The 19,407-nt window shown below is 39.6% G+C and overlaps 1 protein-coding gene across 2 annotated transcripts in view; it reads left to right on the forward strand.

The window, feature by feature from the left end:
• SEC24D (SEC24 homolog D, COPII coat complex component) overlaps nt 1-19,407 on the forward strand; it is a 68,231-nt gene that overhangs the window by 24,554 nt on the left and 24,270 nt on the right. For both annotated transcript variants that reach the window (XM_065836591.2, XM_065836590.2), the window contains 2 exons: nt 2,078-2,189; nt 3,523-3,650. In XM_065836591.2, coding sequence (XP_065692663.2) covers nt 2,078-2,189; nt 3,523-3,650 — 240 coding nt within the window. The remainder of the gene's footprint in view (nt 1-2,077; nt 2,190-3,522; nt 3,651-19,407) is intronic.

Below are 19,407 nucleotides of genomic sequence, written 5' to 3' on the forward strand. Positions count from 1 at the left end.
GGGGAAGGGACGGAGAAGGAGGTCTGGCGTGAAAGCGTGGACTGATGTCTTGTTTCAATTACACACGTAGAATAAACAACTTTGACTATGACAGCGATGTTAAAATAGGTTAAAAGGTTTGTTTAAGCAGCACAAAGGGGATCAAAATGACATGTTTAAAAGAAACATGATCTGGGTCAATGTCTGTAAAGGGCAAAAAGCTAATTCAAAATGAGGAATAAGTATGACCATGTGTATTTTTCTTGTTATATTTACATTATATAGTTACAGTAGTGTTGCCAGATAAATTTACTTCTTATCTGTAGCCATTGTTGATTTATATTTTCTTACATGTGTTAGAGGTTGATACATGCTCTGACAACATCTATGAAAAATAGCATCTGGGCTTTGTCAACAATTATTTCCAAGAACAATGATATATTTAGGTCAGCTAGCTGCAGAATACCATGGTACATTGATCCTTTGCAGAGCTAAGTCTGAAAGTGGTTTGCTTTCTTCAGCCAGTGGACCTTTTAAGAGCAAACCCTTTTTCTTTCTAATGCAAGAGTTAGCAATAAGTATACAAGCCAAGGAGGCAGGGAAAAGTAATCAGGCAAAGATATAACAAGCTCTCTGAGGAATGTATTGTATATTTAAATTGCAATACAAAGACTTTATAGAGAATAAAAAAGTTACAGGCCCCAGATTACTTCCAGTGTGTTAGGAAATACCTCTTGGACAATGATCAGTAGAATCTCCGCAACTAATTTTGTTTTCCTTCTCTGTTTGCTTTCCAGCAGAGGCTTCTGAACTTCCCTAGCTATTATTAGAAATTCGTGTGCAGTGTAAAGATATAATTCCATGGGATACCAGCAGCAGTGGCAAAGCCAGTTTCAGAAATTTCCTGTCTCATTCCTCTTGCCTCTCATAACTGTTCAGCTACACTCCGAACCAGATTATGAAAAAGATAGCTTCTTGGAGGGAAAAGAAGGAGTAATGGTATCAACTTGGTCATCCAGTTTATGGTGTGGAACAAAATACAGCTTTGTGTAGCTTCAGTTATATCCTGAAAAGTAACAGACTTAAACAGGAACAAGGGACTGTGCAGAAGTGACAGGGGAAGTAGTATATGGGAAAGGAATGTGTTACATAGTAAAGCCAGCTTCCTGGGTGTTTCATGACATTACATTGTAAATTGCTATAAACAAGGCTTCAACTAGAGTAAATCTCCAATGTTGAGGAATCCACCACTTCCCTGGGGAGATTAGAACTGTCTCACATTAATAAAAGTTTTCTATGATTGCTCTCTTTTACTTGCTTTTTAGGAGGAAGCTCACAACATGGTAGTCTGACCTAGCGAATGAAAACCTTGAGCTCCAGTATTGAAAATACTACCTCATGGCCAGCAAGGCTTTTCTCAGGAGTTTAAATTTCTGCTTTCTAAATGGCAGTGCTGAAGTATAGCTCAGCTAGGAAGGTGATATACTATGTAGATTCTTGTTTATTTCTTAACCACCCTGTGCATGGAGCCTAGTCAGGAGGAATAAGGGCTAAACCCTCCCACCATTGCAGTCTGATCACCTGTGCATTCATTTATGAAGAACAGCAGCTGGCACAACTATGGTCATACAAAAGATAACCTGGTAGATACGACATCTTGGTAAGGTCATGCAGCCTTGCACTTCAGTTTGATCTGGGAGAATGTAAGGCCAGATTCAGTAGCAAGGACTTTTTCACACCACTACTCTCTTTGATTTGCTGGCTAGCCTCTCTTGAGAAGCTCTGTCCTTCTAGCAGTTAATATACTTACTGTAAACAACTCATTTGTTCACTGTATATAGGTCTTATCCACCCCAATGTGTAGTGTTAACCCTGATTTCCAACAGGCAACTGCAGTTGTAAATGAGTTATACTGCTCAGCTGTGTATATAGTTTTCTAGTTGTGTCCCTGAAGCCTGTATTGTGATTGATTTATAGCACCTGTGTATAAGGCAATGTCAATAGTGCTACTTGGTGTAGATGTTAGCAGAGCTGTTTATGATTGTAACTGAATGCATGGCTTACCGTTCTTACGCTGTTCTTGCTTCTAATTCATCAGATTCAAGTAATTGAAAATGATAAGGCTTCTAGGGGCGGACAGATCTATGCTACAAACATAAGAGGACAGGTTCCTCCTCTTGTCACCACAGACTGCATGATCCAAGACCAAGGTAACTGTCCTTGTTACTGCTTTGGGAGTCTTTCTAGGTGAAATCAAATATAATTATATAAAAAAAGAAAGACTAAATTCTCAAATTTCTCATCTGAAAATGATGCTGCTTATGTTAAAATCGACATAAAATAGGGAACTACCTTGAAAGAAGAAAAAGAAAGGGTGAGGTCAAGGGGAAGAAGTGGGAGTTGAATTCTTATACCTTGGGTTAATTCCAGTGAATGCTTTGAGACCACTGTGCCCTCACCTCTTCTGCCATTCCTGACCTTTAAAATAATATTAATAGTTGAGACAACTTTTCTTTTTAACTTAAAAATTTTCAAGGCTTTAAATTTCAAGTTAAATAATTTTTGTATTCTTTTGAGATTTTAAAAGCTGGATACTAGAAGACACAGTGAGAGTAGCAGAGGCAGAATACAAGCTGTCTAGTTGACTTAATTTTTTCCTTTGGCCAGTATATCTGCCTTTGCCTCTTCCCAGAGCTTGGAATTACCATATTCCGTGTGCTGCTCTTGACAGCAGACTTGATATTTTAATACAGCTTAAACCGATGGTATCATTCAGTCCAGCACATATTTATCTGTGTTTGGATAAACCGTAAAAAATGTACAAACACATCAAGATTTTTTGGCATTATCTGAGAATGGGGTCTTGCATTTCTGATGAACAAAGAAATTCCTTTCAAGAAAATGAGCAGAGCTGCAGCTTGATGGTTAAAAAAGGAGTATAAAGAAGCCAGTTTCTGAACTTATGTTGCCTTTCAGTGCTCTGGTCTGCAGTGCATGACAGTTTCTCATTGAGGGAACTGAGCTAAGTGTATTACAAGAAGTGGCGTAGTAATTTCAGCATGCTGTTTTGCAAGATAAATGAGCATGGTGATGTTAACACAGGTATTCTATTTTTTGAATCAGAGCTCGCTTGTTAGAGCAGTCTTGACAGTAGGTATCAGTCTGCAGCATTTCATTATATACAATTTCCGCTGGGGATTTCATTCATGTTATTTCCTTTTAAGATCTATGATATGTTTCAAACTAATCTCTATTGAGATTTGTGTTGCAAATAATTGTGGGTTTTTTTCTCAACATGTTTAAATCTTTGCTTTAAACTCAAACTGTAAGAAAATATTTACCCATAGGGACAGGGAATGGGCCGATATATAAAGAGGACAGATGGGCAGAAACTTGCATGGGAGGGGAAAAAAAAGCATGTATTTAACTTAGCATAACCACTTGTAGCTTTATGTTGTTGTTTTGATTTTTCTGGTTTGTATTTGGGACAGGCGGGTTCCTTTTAACAGCCTTTCATTCTGCATATTATGTTGGGTGTTTCAGGCCATGCCAGCCCTCGTTATATCCGATGTACTACCTACTGCTTCCCATCATCTTCAGATATGGCCAAACAGGCTCGCATTCCACTGGCAGCTGTCATCCAGCCTTTTGCTATTGTTCCAACAAATGAGGTAAGGGCTAACTGAATATGTAGTTTTGTCTCCTAAATATTACTGACTTGTTCTTCTCTGATTGGGTTGGTGGTGAAGGTGTTTTACCTCTGACTGTGAAGGAGTAAGAGAGTAGAGATGTGGCAGAAGACTATGAGATGCACTTGGGTCATGGTGCAGCTTTAAGGGCTAAAAATCTCTGTTTGGAAAAGGTACAAGAGTGACGACTGTGTAATCTGAACAACTGGGTTCCTGTTGTTCCCCCAGCTGCCTGTAGTTTACACCAGCTTTGTCAGTTGCTTGCTCTGCTGGAACTACTTAGGTATAGGCAAAGACGTTGAAAGAGGATGACCACAAAGTACATCAAGTTAGTTTTAAGACATGTACAGTTACATTCAAAGAATGGCATTTTTCCATTTAGTTCTTTACAAAATAATTTAATTTCACAACAGACCGAGAGGATGATGGTATTTTCTACTTGGATGAGCTGTCATAGAAGACAAATGTAACCACCCCTGTTTGGCACTTCTTCAGAGGCACTGACCTAATCAATTGCTTTTCTCACATTACTGTCTCTAATAGTCCTTCATATTCCAAACGTATCCCTAGTTTATCTGCAAAGTATTTCTGCAGACTGGCAGTATCCTATGGTCTTTGGATAGTTATCCATATTTCCTGGCATCCTCAAAGGATGGTATCAGTAGCAGGGAAAAAAAAGCAGTTTTCAAGTGCAGCATTTAACTGCATCATCTGTAGGATCATCTTTCTTGTTCTTCAACTCTGGCCTCCTCCATTGCACATCGTCTAAATTCTGCAACAAAGGTCTGCAGTATGCATTTCCTTTTAATGTGCTGTACTAACTTTCAGAGCACTCTTTGCTAGAAAAAAGACAGGGATTTCATGGAAATCGTGGTATGTGATTGTGTCTTCAAAAACTCATAAAATGCATGCACAGAAAAGCCTAATTAAAATTGCAAAGACTTTCAGGGCTTGGATTTGCAGTCTTTGATTTTTCTTTAACACTTTTTTATTACTTGTAAATTCTTAGGGTTTTTTAAAAAATATATTGGAAAAAACCAGATGTTGTTCTTCATCAAGCTGGATAACTTCCAATCCAACAGACCTCTGTAGTTTGAATTTAGAGTATTATTTTAGCCGGGTAGTGTGTAGTTATCTATTTTGTGGTCCCCAGGGAAACAGGATGTATTACTTACAGTTCTGCAGATACTGAGTCTCACCATTTGTCTGCTAGGCAGCAATTTTGGGTTTCATTCCAGTTATTTTGGGGAATGTGCAAACTTGGCTTGTTGCCCCCCCCACCCCGCCCCGCATATTCTCCTAGATGAAACTCCTGCTGTTACTGCTCCACCCCTTCACTTTATCAGCCAGCCTTTACTACCTTTTATCCCAGTTTCTTTGGCCAGATGGCGCTTACTGATCCTGCTTTAATGCTGGCTCTTCATTTGTGCGTCTTTCAGTCTGCACCTAGTCGTTTACATCCCCCATGCATGGCTTCCCTGTCTCCTGCATAGTGTTTAGATAGGGTGATCTAAATATCTTCTGTGCACATAAATTAGCAGTATGTACAAACACTTGCACTTGGCCAAGTTCAGGAGGGTTTTCCCAGTGTTGGCAAAAAGATGTACTCGGTGACCCACCAGTTCCGAAGTGCTAGTGCTCTCAGGCTGTTGGAAAGGTCAGTGGAATTCATTAATCTGTAAAGAGCAGCGTATTTTTCCCCAGCCTCTTACTTGGAAGAGCCTAAAAAAACTCTGCAAGATGTTTCAAAATTGGCACAAGTCCAGTGTGGAAAATTTTAGTCTGAACAATTATAGCTTGGTAAAGTTATGTGAACTGAGGAGATGGTGTTACAGTAGGACATGCTGGGCAATCTTAGCTGAGGCCGTTTTTCCGAGGCTTGTCTGTGCCCTTTGTTTTCACTGTTACTGCCAAAGTAAGATCTTACTCTTAACATCTTTTAATAAAAATGGTCTTCATATTGGATTTATAATGACTTGAATTCTAAAAAGTCACTTAATTTGAAAGAACTGGACTTTTAATAGAGGTAAAATACACTTAGGGGCTAATTTGTATTTCTGAATTTCCTAGTATGGTGCATTCTGCCTGGAACTAGTGACTACAAGGCACAGAATATTCTTTTCAGAATATCTAGGCTATTGTATAAATGCCTTTTAAGTGCCTTTTGACGATGCCCGCAGGTGATGCTCATTACATGTTACAGGGCTCAGTGCAAAGTGGGAATCTGTCTTATCTCTATCTTTTGATAAACAGCGTGTTGTACATAGTAACTGTTTAAAATAATGTTTTTCTAACCTTTTAATGAACAATTTGCCTTCATTCATCTTTGCTGCAGCTTCAGCTGCAGATACGTCACAGTTTCTAAAATACTCAGTGTTAGAACTGAAATTCTCTGGGTGCTGTTTCTTCTCAATGGAGGAGGAAGAAGAGTGATGGCTACAAGGGTTTAGTGTACCATGGATGTGAAATTGCCACAAATGGTTTGTGCAACTGGTAATGTGTTTAGGAACAGCTGAGAAACTGACCTATCTCACCTGAAGTGTAGGGAATTTAGCAACTCTACACAGTATACATAATCCATTATGATGAGTTTTGCAAAGACCATGCCTTTCTGTGTTAGGAAAGCTGTATTTAAACAGTTTTGGGCTATCAGGGTCATTCAAGTAACTAATGAACTTATGAGTGTTCCATAAATATAATTCTTAATTAATTAGTATTTTGCTTTGATCATCACTTATAGTCAAGAATTAATTTAAAATAGTATATAAAATATATTTCCATTTTCAGTGGTCTTTTGCCATAGAATTAATGTCCACCTTTTTTATTTTTTTCTGTGCTATTACTGTACTAAGACAGAAAAAAAGCAAAAACCTTACATTGCTCTCATTTCCAAATAATATGAGGGTTCAGTGCAGTCTTCAGATGGCTTGTTCTTCCTCTCTGGAAGCCAATCCGGAACATAGATTTTGATTCATTGAGAGGATTGTTTTTTGGATTGATGAACCATTATGTTCTGTCCAGGTAATCTAGATGATATCAAGAGACCTGCAGATATTTTATCATATCCATGCTTTGTTTGGCACTGTACAATCTAAACTGCAGCAAAAATTTGATAAAAGAGCAATGAAATAGTGAAGTATACTGACAATGGTAGAATTATAGATGTGTTTGAGAGAGAGAGCACAATTGTACAGACCTTGTTTTCTTTCTTAACATATTCATCGTTTTGGTGAATGACTTGTAAATGATGGTACCAGTTGGAGGGCTGTGCACTCTAATTACTGTGTCTTGCTAAGTTTACACTTTGACTAACAGAGCAAAGTGTGGCACTGTTCTTGGGTGTGCAGGCAGGAAGGAGTACCTGAGATATCCTTCATCTAAAGCAATTGGATAGGAGGGAGTAGGAAGAGGTAATTGGGGTCCTGGAGTTGGCCGAGGCATATGTGTAATGGAGATTATAGGCTTTGCTGTCAGATCTGTTTTGTTCCTGTCACTCATTGACAAGGAGTTCCTGTGAGAAAGTCTGTTTGGAGTTTACTGTAGCTTCTGCAGGTTAACAGCATTTTGTTCTGCCGATTAGGTATTTTTCACTTACGTCTCATTCAGATTTTACTTCAAAGAAACAATAGTGCCCCAGCTGACAGAGCCTGGAACACTCCCTGAAGTTTTGGAATTGATGTCTGTCATGAATTAAACCAAACCAAAACAACCTGTCAATTGCATTCATAGAAATAACAGTCAACTGGCAATTGAGCTTTGAGGGTTTGTTTCCTTTGACTACAAACACAGGATGATGGAGATAAAAGGTCCTGGGAGCTTTCAAATAAGAAGTTTAGGTTAATTGACTGAACAGTATTTTTCTCAGAAATACTCTTCCAGTTTGGAGGTCCAACCTAGAAAAAGAGAATTCAGAATTTCAGCACATCTGAAAGGCAGATACAAGTTCATTAGTCAGTAGAATGTTTACACACAGGGGCTGGCGTACCATCTCCAGAAGTGAAGTGGGAATGTTAGCATAGAAAGTGAGTTTATACCTATATTCCTTTCCCTTTTCCTTTCCTTTCCTTCTTCTTTCTTTCAACTAAGGTCCATGAAAAACCTGTCAGGAGCTGAGAAATATACCAACTTGATCAGGAGCATCTTTTGGATATGTGTACAACAGATATCTGTGTTTCCAGTAAAGAATGCAATGCAAATTATCCCTGTGGTAGAAAATAAAAACAAAAAGAAAAATCATGGTGCTAGATAGGACGTTAAATGAAAAGATGTCATGCATGTCTTTTGAATAAGCGTAATGTGTTTTGGATGGGGCGAGCCTGAAACAATCAGGGTTTTGCCCTGCACTGGGAAGGAACAAATTCAAAATCACAGAAATGCAGTGGAATGAAAAGATGAAGATGCTGTTGTCTTGTACCCTGCTAGAAACTGTCAATGCAGTTTAGACCTGATGGAGTAGTACTGTGTCTGAGAAGTTCCACAGCATCTCGACGTCTGGTAGGAATTCTAATTTGTGAGGACACAAGGCCAACATAAGTGAATACAAAGCAAGGCATAAAAAATATACCAGTAAACTGTAATATCAGTCTTCACATGAAGAGAGGAAAGTTCACCTCGGCATCAATTTATATTTGAAAGAGTAAGAAAGATCTAATGCAACTGAGATGCAGGATTTCAGGTGTTCACATGTAACCTGGTAAAACTACATGATGAAAACATTCTAGAGAAGCCGTTATTGAAATTCAAATGGTAAACCTGGCCACACTGAAGATTAGTGCACAAAGGAGGCTTTACTTCAGTAATGTTAAATCACAAGTGAGAGCTAATTTAAGACATAAATAAACTGTTCAGTAAAGGTGGCTGTAGGGTTGTGTTTGATGTCGCAAGAACAGTAAGTCAGCAACACTTGGCACATTAAGCACTGAGTTTCAGAACAGCCAAGCAAGTGAAATGGGTTTATTCATAAAAGCCCTCAAGTTGAAAGCTAGAGAGTCAGAATTCACGGAGGGCACGCAGTCTCTCGAAGCTGGCTACAAAAAACCTGTTAGACCCAGTCTAGAAAATTCTAAACTGGTGAATGTTACATGAGTGCTGTATATCATTTGAAACAAAGGTTGTTAAAACATTCATGCCTTCCACTCCTCCCCTACCCTGTGTCTTAACAGCTCTAGGCATTTCTGAATCTTATCTTTACCAAGTCCTTATTTATTATTTCTCAAAATTAACAGTTCATTTTCATTCTCCTGATTTGGATGATCTATGGAAAGTATTTGTTTGTTATAGATTGAGAATACAGTATCATTGTTTGACAGAACTTATTTTTAGTCCACCAGTGCTTTAGCAACGGTCTATAAAAATAAACTAGCTCTCACACTTATCATCGTAGTCCAAGCCCTACATGAATTTGTTTTGGAGATGTATGAATGTTTCCAGAGCCTGAATAAACCATGTGATCTTGATTTAACATTTAATACTAATTGCTAACAAAAGGTAGTTAAAAGAGTATTTCATATTTTAAAAGCAAATATAAACAACTGCAAATAATTATCTATAGCTTTTAATATCTAAATTACTTTGTCCATTGTTCCTTAGTAGATTTGTGTCATCATTCTCTACCATATTCTTTCCCATTTAGTTGACTTGGTTTTGGTAGAAATATTCATTGGTAGGATTTTAATATTTCACTTTTCATTTTCTCCACAGTTATTGAACTAGTTAAAAGATAAAATCGGCATGGAATTACTTCTCAGAAATGGTGATGTTCTTGAGTTATAAGACATTTAACCTTTTCAGAATAGCAAACTTCGAATATGACCAGTGCAGCCGAGCGGTTTGGAAAGGCATGGTTTTTAAAGGGATGATAGTTCAATATCCTAGGTAGAGCTGTAAGGTTAGCAGCAGCTAAAATTGAGTAAGGTGAATAACTAGCACATGATGCAATATTATAAATACTTTTTTGTTTCAAGAACAAAGCAAAGTACTAAAGTGCAAATTTTCTTTTAGACCCCAAGTCTGCTCCTTCTGGTTTTAAATACATCATTTAAATGTTAAATCTTGAGAATTAGGGAAAGCCCCGCACTCTTGTAGTGCACCCTGGGCTCAATGGGGACTCAGGTTCTGCTGTCCTTATTCTGCAGATAGTAAGAAGGGTGAGCGGGCTGTAGCTTTGATTTAAAATGTATTTTTATATAGACACATGCATTTATTAGTGGTTATGTGCTCATGCAGAACTCTGCTTTGAGGAAAGTGAGGAATGCTTACTTTGCAGGCAATACGAAATGATTCATACTGAACATTTTACTGATTGCTCCTTTCTGTTAGGGTTTTGTTAGATACCATAGACTGCAGAATAGTTCCTTGAGGTGCTTGTTGATAACATCTACCCACTTTTATTTTACCCTTTGGTTTCTGTCTTGTTACTTTTTCACAGGAGGTCCTTCCCCCATATTGCAGAGAGCCTAGCTAATTTAATACTTTTTGTTGAGGGATTCTACGGAAAGACTTTTTTCAGAAAGAATATGTTAAATCAGCTAGGTCATGCTTACCTGCATGGTGGCTGAGTCTTGGCAGAACTCATTAGATCTGTATGTCATGACATCCCTCCTCAAGAGCTGCATCAGATCTTCTTCTGTATATCCTGTTGTTCCATGTGTCTTTTTATGTTCTCCCCTGTAGTAGCTACCAGTTTGCTCTCTGTGGAAGTAAGACTTGCTAGTCTGTAGCTCTGGGATCATCCAGAAGTTCTTCGTAAAGTTTCTCTTTGTATTGCTGCCTTCTTCCTTTTGGGGGGTTAAGCCTATGTAAGCAATTAATTTTGTGTACAGTTCAATAATTTCGCACTGTGAGTCTTTTTAGACAGGAATTATGTGGTTAGACAGTAAGATTGTCCATACTACTAGTAAGCTACTTTTGAACTATCAAAATATTATTATTATTACTGTTCCTTTCTGAAGGAGAAGTTCTGAAAGAGAGATTGTCAACAGCCTTGCCCTGCTCTGTGTTCTGAAATGTCTCAGCATTCTCAGTGTTGGCTTGTAACGTTGTAATCCCCGTATGTACTGGGGACTTGATGTGAGATTCCTCTTCGTGGTCACAACTACTGGAAATGAAATGTCAGCACTTATTGAATGTTCAATGATCTTTTTCCTTTGTGTAGACTTCATATGGCACTTTATATCTAGGTTATTCAACATTGTTTCATGTCGGTTGATAAAACTGGACTTTACTCCAGTGTAGGTAACTCCGTAGAAAAGTCAGTAAGTGTTGACCAGTGAGGAGATAATATTTGCTATCTCTGAATCGTAAGTGGGACAGACTGCTTTGCGTGCTCAGCATTTCTGTTCTCTGGATTGTCCAAGATCCAGCAGAGAATTATTTTTGTCAATATCTTTGGGCTGCCCTGCCATAGTAATCTATGTTAGTTGTCATGTTTTTCTAAAACATAGTGGGAGTAAAAGCCCTACGCATGTGATATAACTTAACAGTTAGGACACTTAGTCTGACCGTGTTGATACCCTTGTTCACCCTCCAGGAAAGGGGGGCTGACCACCAAGCCATTTACCAGTTTATACGGAAGAGTTCATTGCCTCTGTTTAGACTTCCAGAGATGGAAGTCAGTGGACCAGAAAGAAAGCACGTGTACCAGTACCACACTGTAGATTACAACTGGACCAGTTAGCTTGGAGATAGGGCCATGCTACCAGATGTTGTTACTTGTTCTTAGGACTGCCTCAGTATTTTTACAACCAAACCATTGTCGAGCTATTTGGAGCAATCAATCCACGTGGAGATTGTCCAGGTAGAGTAAACTTGTATCCTGAACTGACTGCTGTATACCATACTGTTAAATGTGAGCCTAAGCACTGCTATTTCTTCAGTTTTCCAGATATTAAAATAGAACAAGTTCCAAAGCAGCCTTGTTGATGCCTTCATTTGGGAGAGCACTGTGAGACTGCAGTCTCAGTTCTGCGTCTGCCTGGACTATGGAGCAGGATGGGTGTTGGACAGTATTTGTTGCTCTGTCAATGCTTTTTAAAATTTTTTTCCTACTAACTAGGAGCAGGTTGGTGCCTGGGGTTTTTGCAGAGCTCTGGAGTGCCTGACTCTCCTGTGCATGGTATAGCGAGCCCAGAACTCTCAAGCATGTCCAGGTGCCTCACCCCAAAATTTTTGTATTGCTCCAGAGGTCAGTGCCTGTAAGCTAGGTTTGCAATGCCTAATTTAGAGGTGCATAAATCCTCTATTACATGAGGCGTTCTTTATGGAGTATGCCCTGTGCTAGTCTGCATTTGGTAGTAAAGTGTTTGGAATTGGATTGCTTCCCAAGACTTCATGTAGGAGAACGTTTTTGTTAGCCTGTTGGGCTGTAACTACACCCTGTAACTAGAATGGACTTTCAGAGCCAAATTTAGCAAAGGCTTTGGCATCAGAGCTTTCCCTGATTCAAGTAAATTGCCTGATTTAGTTTTTTATGCCTTCTTTTTTTTTTTTAGTGTACATTTTTAAATACTCTTTAAGTGTACTCTTTAAAATACTTCTGCAGTATATTATTCCATTCACCATCTTTATGGTAAGGAGGTGATTCCGAAAATGAAAGATACGATAACTTGAAAGTTTGACATTTATATAAACATTACTTATATTATAATATCAGAATTCCTGATTAGTTTTTTACAAATTCGATATTTAGACTGAAAAAATACCTTTCTGAAGATGTTGTAATTAGTTTTTGATAAGTTGGAGACTGTGTCTGTTCCTCAGAATGATGATGACAAAAGAAAAAACCTGACTAGCAACAGTAAATATAGAAGCAAAACAAAAAGTAACATTCATATCTACTTAATTAGCCAGCCAACGATATTGATAATTTGCTTTGCCAACAAAAATTACACTCAAGTAAAAATTACTTGCTAGATACCTCTAACTCTAAATAGCTGCTTGAATGACATCTGCCATTCTACATGTGTATTTTCCTCTATGGACTGCATGTTGCTGTCCTGACATGGTGTTTCTCTTCTCTTACGCACTGGCCAAAGTGGATCGTAGCCACAGCAGTAAATTAAACATAAGACACTGCAAGCTCTAACTTTAAGCCATCGAGGATGTTACTTAGTTACCTTGGAAACTTCACAGAGTCAGAACATGCTGGTATTTAGTAAGATCCAGAGGAAGAGTTTGTATTTTGCTTTTTAAACTGAAGTTGTTATTGCATTTTCAGTTTATATGTATTTTTTACTTATCTGTGTATATTAGTGCAGTATTGTATTTTGAATGCAACCATGTAAAGTGTGTAATTACGTAGAAAAATGTGTTTTAAAGTTTAATAAGAAGCTGATGTTGGGGGTCTGTGTTTGTGGTTGAGTGATTTGTTATTTGGTATCAAAAAAACACTGTACCAGGTTATATCTAGGGCCTAATCACAGCAGGCTATTAATGCCACCCTGTAGAAAAACAGGAGAGACCGAGTGTTCTTTCACAAAATGTCCCTTCATTGATTCTCTGGGGAGGGAAACTCCTTGTAGGACGGGGAATAGATGGAGGGGGCTGCCTTTTCATATGGTGTTTAACAGAATTAGGTAATCCGTGCTTGCTAAGCAGAGGCATAGATTACCCCTCAGCCCCAGAGTGAAGGAGCAATAGAACAGGTCTCTGCCTTTCCCAGGACTGCGTAGCTCATAACTCAGTTCTGCACAGCCCCCTGCTTGTGACATTCAGCCAAGGCTCAACATTGATAGAAGAGAAGGAGGTAGTTGCATACAAACACTATTAATGTTTGGAGGTTCTGGAGTCTGCTTGTAGCATCCTAGCTATTGTAGTAGCAGAAGTGTTTGGGGGAGAGAGACTCAGAGTATGAACATTCCTACCTGATGCAGTATTTTTAAAGTAACAGCTAGTTTTGCAACTGACCTTCAAAACTAACATTGTAGAAAAGACTTGACTTTTAAAAAGGATGTTAAACTCATCCCAAATATCCTTGCTTCAGAGATGAAGATATTCAGTACTGCCTTTTGTTCACGTGACAAAAATTCTCCTTATACTTTCTAAGTACTCCTGTGGCAATTGGCTAGCTATAGTTGGCCTTTGAATGCAGCATGACACTTAAAGTACTCCCAGTTCTTTCTGATTTCAATGTAAATAAATTAATTAGCCTTAGAGGTATGTTTACTTATAAACATTTTTTAAGAAGGCCTTCAAGTAAGCAGAACATTATCCCCCTCCAGTTAATACACTCTTAAACTTGTATATGCTTTTTTCTAATGAAAGTTTCTTTCTTTAATATGTTTGACGGCAGAGAAATAGGAGCAAGAGAATTCCTATTGTAGAAAGTTCTCAGCAATGCAAACATTAATAGCCAGTTGATTTAAAAAGTCACAGTAATGATGTTTAACATGTCCTGGTGCCCTGGTGACAGAAGATACAGAGAAGGCAGAGTTACTGAATGCCTTCTTTGTCTCTGTCTGCTCTGCCGGAGGCTGTCCTGAGGAGCCCCGTACCGCTGAGGCCCCAGAGCAAGGCAGGACAATGGAGGAATTTGCCTTGGTTGATGAAGACTGGGTTAGGGAGCAGTTAGGCAATCTGGACATCCATAAATCCATGGGTCCGGATGGGATGCACCCACGGGTGCTGAGGGAGCTGGCTGAGGTCATTGCTGGACCACTCTCCATCATCTTTGCCAAATCTTGGGAAACGGGAGAGGTGGTTGAGGACTGGAGGAAAAGCAAATGTCACTCCAGTCTTCAAAAAGGGCAAGAAGGAGGACCTGGGTAACTATAGACCGGTCAGCCTCACCTCCATCCCTGGCAAAGTGATGGAACAATTTATCCTTGGGGCCATCTCTAGGCATATCAGGGATAAGAGGGTCGTTAGGGGCAGTCAGCATGGCTTCACCAAGGGGAAGTCATGCTTGAGCAACCTCATTGACTTTTATGAGGACATAACAAGATGGATGGATGATGGCAGAGCAGTGGATGTGGTCTACTTTGACTTGAGTAAGGCACTTAACACAGTCTCCCACAGCATCGTCACAGCTAAACTGAGGGAGTGCGGTCTGGATGATTGGGTAGTGAGGTGGACTGCGAACTGGCTGAAGGGAAGAAGCCAGGGAGTTGTGGTCAATGGGGCAGAGTCTAATTGGAGGCCAGTATCTAGTGGAGTACCTCAGGGGTCAGTACTGGGGCCTATATTATTCAATATATTCATCAATGATTTGGATGACGGAATAGAGTGTACTGTCAGCACGTTTGCTGATGACACCAAGCTGGGAAGAGTGGCTGACACGTCAGAAGGCTGTGCTGCCATCCAGAGACCTCGACAGGCTGGAGAGTTGGGCAGGGAAAAATTTAATGAAATATAACAAGGGCAAGTGTAGAGTCTTGCATCTGGGCAGGAACAACCCCAGGTTCCAGTATAAGTTGGGGAATAACCTATTAGAGAGCAGCATAGGGGAAAGGGACCTGGGGGTCCTGGTGGACAGCAGGATGACCATGAGCCAGCACTGTGCCCTTGTGGCCAGGAAGGCCAATGGCATCCTGGGGTGTATTAGAAGGGGGGTGGTTAGTAGGTTGAGAGAGGTTCTCCTTCCTCTCTACTCTGCCCTGGTGAGACCACATCTGGAAAATTGTGTCCAGTTCTGGGCCTCTCAGTTCCAGAAGGACAGGGAACTGCTGGAGAGAGTCCAGTCCAGGGCAACAAAGATGATGAAGGGAGCGGAGCATCTCCCTTATGAGGAAAGGCTGAGGGAGCTGGATCTCTTTAGCTTGGAGAAGAGGAGACCAAGGGGTGACCTCATTAATGTTTACAAATATGTAAAGGGTGAGTGTCATGAGGATGGAGCCAGGCTCTTCTCGGTGACAACCAATGATAGGACAAGGGATAATGGGTTCGAACTGGAACACAAGAGATTCCACTTAAATTTGAGAAGAAACTTCTTCTCAGTGAGGGTGACAGACACTGGAACAGGCTGCCCAGGAAGGTTGTAGAGTCTCCTCCTCTGCAGACATTCAAACCCACCTGGACACCTTCCTGTGTAACCTCAGCTGGGTGTTCCTGCTCTGGCAGGGGGATTGGACTGGATGATCTTTGAAGGTCCCTTCCAACCTCTGACATTCTGTGATTCTGTGAAACAAAGAACAAATCCAAGTTCTGTAGGAGAAAATAAGCTCTCCGTTCTTCAGACTTTCATGTATGATTTTAAGTCAGTAGTTGCATTTCTCTCAAGTGCTAAAAAATGGTTTTTATATACGTATATGTAACTACATATATACACACATCTATCTATCCACCTGTGCTTATGTATATATAAAAAGAAAAAAAATCCCATGTGTTTTCTCTCTAAAATTCATGATAGCCTAGGAGACCAGAACGGTCCTGAAATCCAAAGTTAGGTTTTGGTTTGGTTTGTGCTACAAAGGGATGAAAAACATTAATAAAGTCCTTCTGCTGCAGAATTTAGTCTAGGAGAAGTGTGATCTCTAAAGTAACTATGTTACATTTGGATTTATTTACAAACTTCAATATTTGTTCCCGAAACCTAGAGCTTCGTGTTTCGTTAGTACTCTTTGGAGTGGTGCTTGATTGGCTGTCTTAAGGATATTTGAGTGCATGGTCACAGCTGTGTTTGTATTAAATGGTTTTGACAGAACTGATATGTCCATTTACCTGTTATCTTTGTATGTTACAGGCTGTGCATGTATTTTAAACTGTGGTGTTAGATTTGTCATCTGTTTAGCAGAAATGAAAAACTTTGTTTTAGAGTAAATTAACAATAATGGGACTATACAGCAGATGTAAGAGACCGGGCCTGTCAAGGAGAAGACAGTACTAATAGTATGTGAAGCCCAAATTCTGTCTGCTATTTTGAAGATCATCTAGAGCTCTCCTGTAGTGGTCTGCAAAAATAATGCCTTTAAGAGTTGTATTTACTTCTGTAAAATATATTTCTAAATATCTTTTGTTCAGTGCTGAATGAATTTCAAGACAGAGAATAAATCACTTAAAATCAAACTTCTGATTTTATTGTGGAACGCTTGTGATCAATAAACCTACACTACCTCCTTGTAATTATTACTTACTGTTTCTGTAGAGAAGCTTCCTAAAACTTGCCTGTCTTATTTTTTAGTGGTTTTACTGCTAGTGTGACAATCATACCTACTAATCTCAGGGAAGGACTGCAGTGGTGTACCATCTATGGTACTGATGTGTGGGAAGCAGAGCTGTGGATTAGCACAGGCATGAATCCAAGTTCTCTCATGATGTAACGTGTGTATGTCATCCTCAGGAGTGCTAACAGGAACCGGGGATGGGGGTGGGGGATGGAGAGAGGGACTGACACTGTCCTAGAGTAGTTTTGTCTGTCTCTTACACCTTTCTTTGCCCTCTCCTCGTATATGTGCCTCTGCACCAGCTCCCACTCTTGCTAGGATGAGTACAGACTGGGCTGAGGCAGGTTGAGACATGATTGTTTTGAAGTGCAAACATTTTAAAAGTCTGTTGTTCAGCACAGTTTCTTGATTATCCAATTTCACGCTCCTGCTTATATCATCAGTTAATCCTGGCTGCTGACCTTCACTTGAGATACAGCATGTCCGTACATCCAAATAACAGTCAGCACTTCACAGCTGAGAAGTGCTGGAGAGGGCTGACTTGTTAATGCGTGGGATTCCTGGCCCAGCATCGTCCCTGGGAGAACTGCTGGTGCCTCTCTTAAGCATGGGTAGTAAACTTTTTTGTTGTTGTTTGTTTTTCTTTCTGTCACCTGTATGATAAGGAAGTTCTAATGAGAAGCTAACTGATTTTGGTGTTTACATCAAAATTTTATCATTATTACATGAATTTTCCCCCCATCCTCATATTTTAAAAATCTCTTATTCTGCCGATTAGAATAGCCTGTATTTACACTCTTCAAGCTGCCAACTATTCAGTTAGTTGCAATACTCCCCTTAAAAGGTGAATGCTGAGTAAAAATTTCAAGGATAGCCTGAGGTATGATGCACTGAAATCAAGATCTAGCTTTCTGTTTGTAGTACACGCTGGATCATATCCCACGTGCAGTGTCAACTTGAAACTCACCTACTGTGCCACAGTATTTTTTGCACTGCCGTGTATGCAGGTGAATGTTCAGCCTCGATCTGCAGGGTTTCTGAGCAAGAAAGTTTGAACATGCTTTTTGCGTTTTTACGTGACCTGTAAAACTGAGGTTAAAGCCAAGAGACGATCACATGGTTGATGCTTTAGCTGTGCTGCAGTTATGCAAACAAGCAAGGAAATAGATGAAAAAGCACTGTTACGGAAAGTACTTTAACCTGCTCTGGGCCTTGCAGAGGAGATAGTCCAAATTGGCTTGAGTTGTCAACTGAGGATACTGATAGTGTTGAACGTGTACAAACCTAGAACAGGCAAAATCATTTCTGTCTTCAGAGGGAATGGCTTCTGATAAAAGACAGTAGGAACATCACAAAGGGAAATGCTTTCTTGACATTTTAATGTGAATCAGTAAAGCAACTCAAAACCAAGGGATTATTTTTAGACTGGTTAATCTTTCTCAAAAGCAATCTATGATGGTATAATAAAAGCAAACAAAACCCCTTCAACAGTCCTAGGAAACAGAGCCAGTTAGGTTCATGACCTAGTTTTTTGTTGTTGAGTGGTTTTTTTGTGTTGATTTCCCCCCCCCCCCCCCCCCCCAAGAACATCAGTGTTACATTTCAAAATTATCTTTGATTTACCATAATTGGCCAAAATCCCTCTTCTCTGTTCATTAGAAAGTTGCATTGTATAGTGTGTTTTAAAATTCTCATATGAACATTTTAATAATTAGATGTGCATCAATGTCAGTGTAAAAAGTAACTCTAGAAACACTGCCTTTATGAATTTGTTGTGCTGGCAAACTTCACAGTTTATATGTTTACTGAACTGGTTGAATTGAATAGCTGGCAGTTTTATGTCTGTTTTGTTAATCAGCCATGCAAATACAGTGTTTAATGTTCACTGTACATCAGAAATAGAAAATATTTTTTCTGCTGTAGTACTGCTGATCATATTGGGATGTCATCAGTAGTTGTGTATCTGTGCAGCTCTCTAAACCTGTGAGATGCTTTTCCGTTTTAAACAAATAGCCCTCATCTGGGCCATGCTTTCAGAATCATTTGCCCCTGAGATAATTTGTGGTTGAAAAGACAACTTGTCATGAGTAGTGTGCGATGTTAGATGGTGTAGAGTGACACTCTATGTTTGCCCAGTGGTAATGTTCTTCAAAAGTGTATAAAAAAACTGGTGGTAAATTCCACTTATTTTGGGGATGAATAAGCATGTGATAGAGGTACTGGTCTAATAGAAAACTACACTCATGGAAGGAGTTTTTGTGCTCTTCTTGGATGTAGGCAAACTGTTCAGTTGCGTGGGTCTCTTTTTGATAAGACATTGTTCCTGTTGTCTCACTGCTGGTGTGTTAAATGCACCCAACTGATGGCAGAGGCAAACTAAGGGCAAAACCACAACTCCTCATGCAGACTTGTCACTGTACTGATAGAGCATGTGTCAAGGAATGGATAGGAGTCCGCCGTGGCAGGTAGGAAAAGGCAAAGACAAGGTGTGTTGTCCATTGCATGTGAAGATTTGCCTTGCAGCACAGCTACAAAATGGTTTTGTACAGCCTAGTCTATAATGCAAGCCTGGCAATGAAAACAGCTGCTGTACATGTTTTATTTTGTTGTGTGATAAATGGCTAGCTTTCTTCAGTGTTTGC

This window comes from Patagioenas fasciata, chromosome 4 (genome assembly GCF_037038585.1).
Source record: "Patagioenas fasciata isolate bPatFas1 chromosome 4, bPatFas1.hap1, whole genome shotgun sequence".
Classification (NCBI taxonomy): Eukaryota; Metazoa; Chordata; class Aves; order Columbiformes; family Columbidae; genus Patagioenas; species Patagioenas fasciata.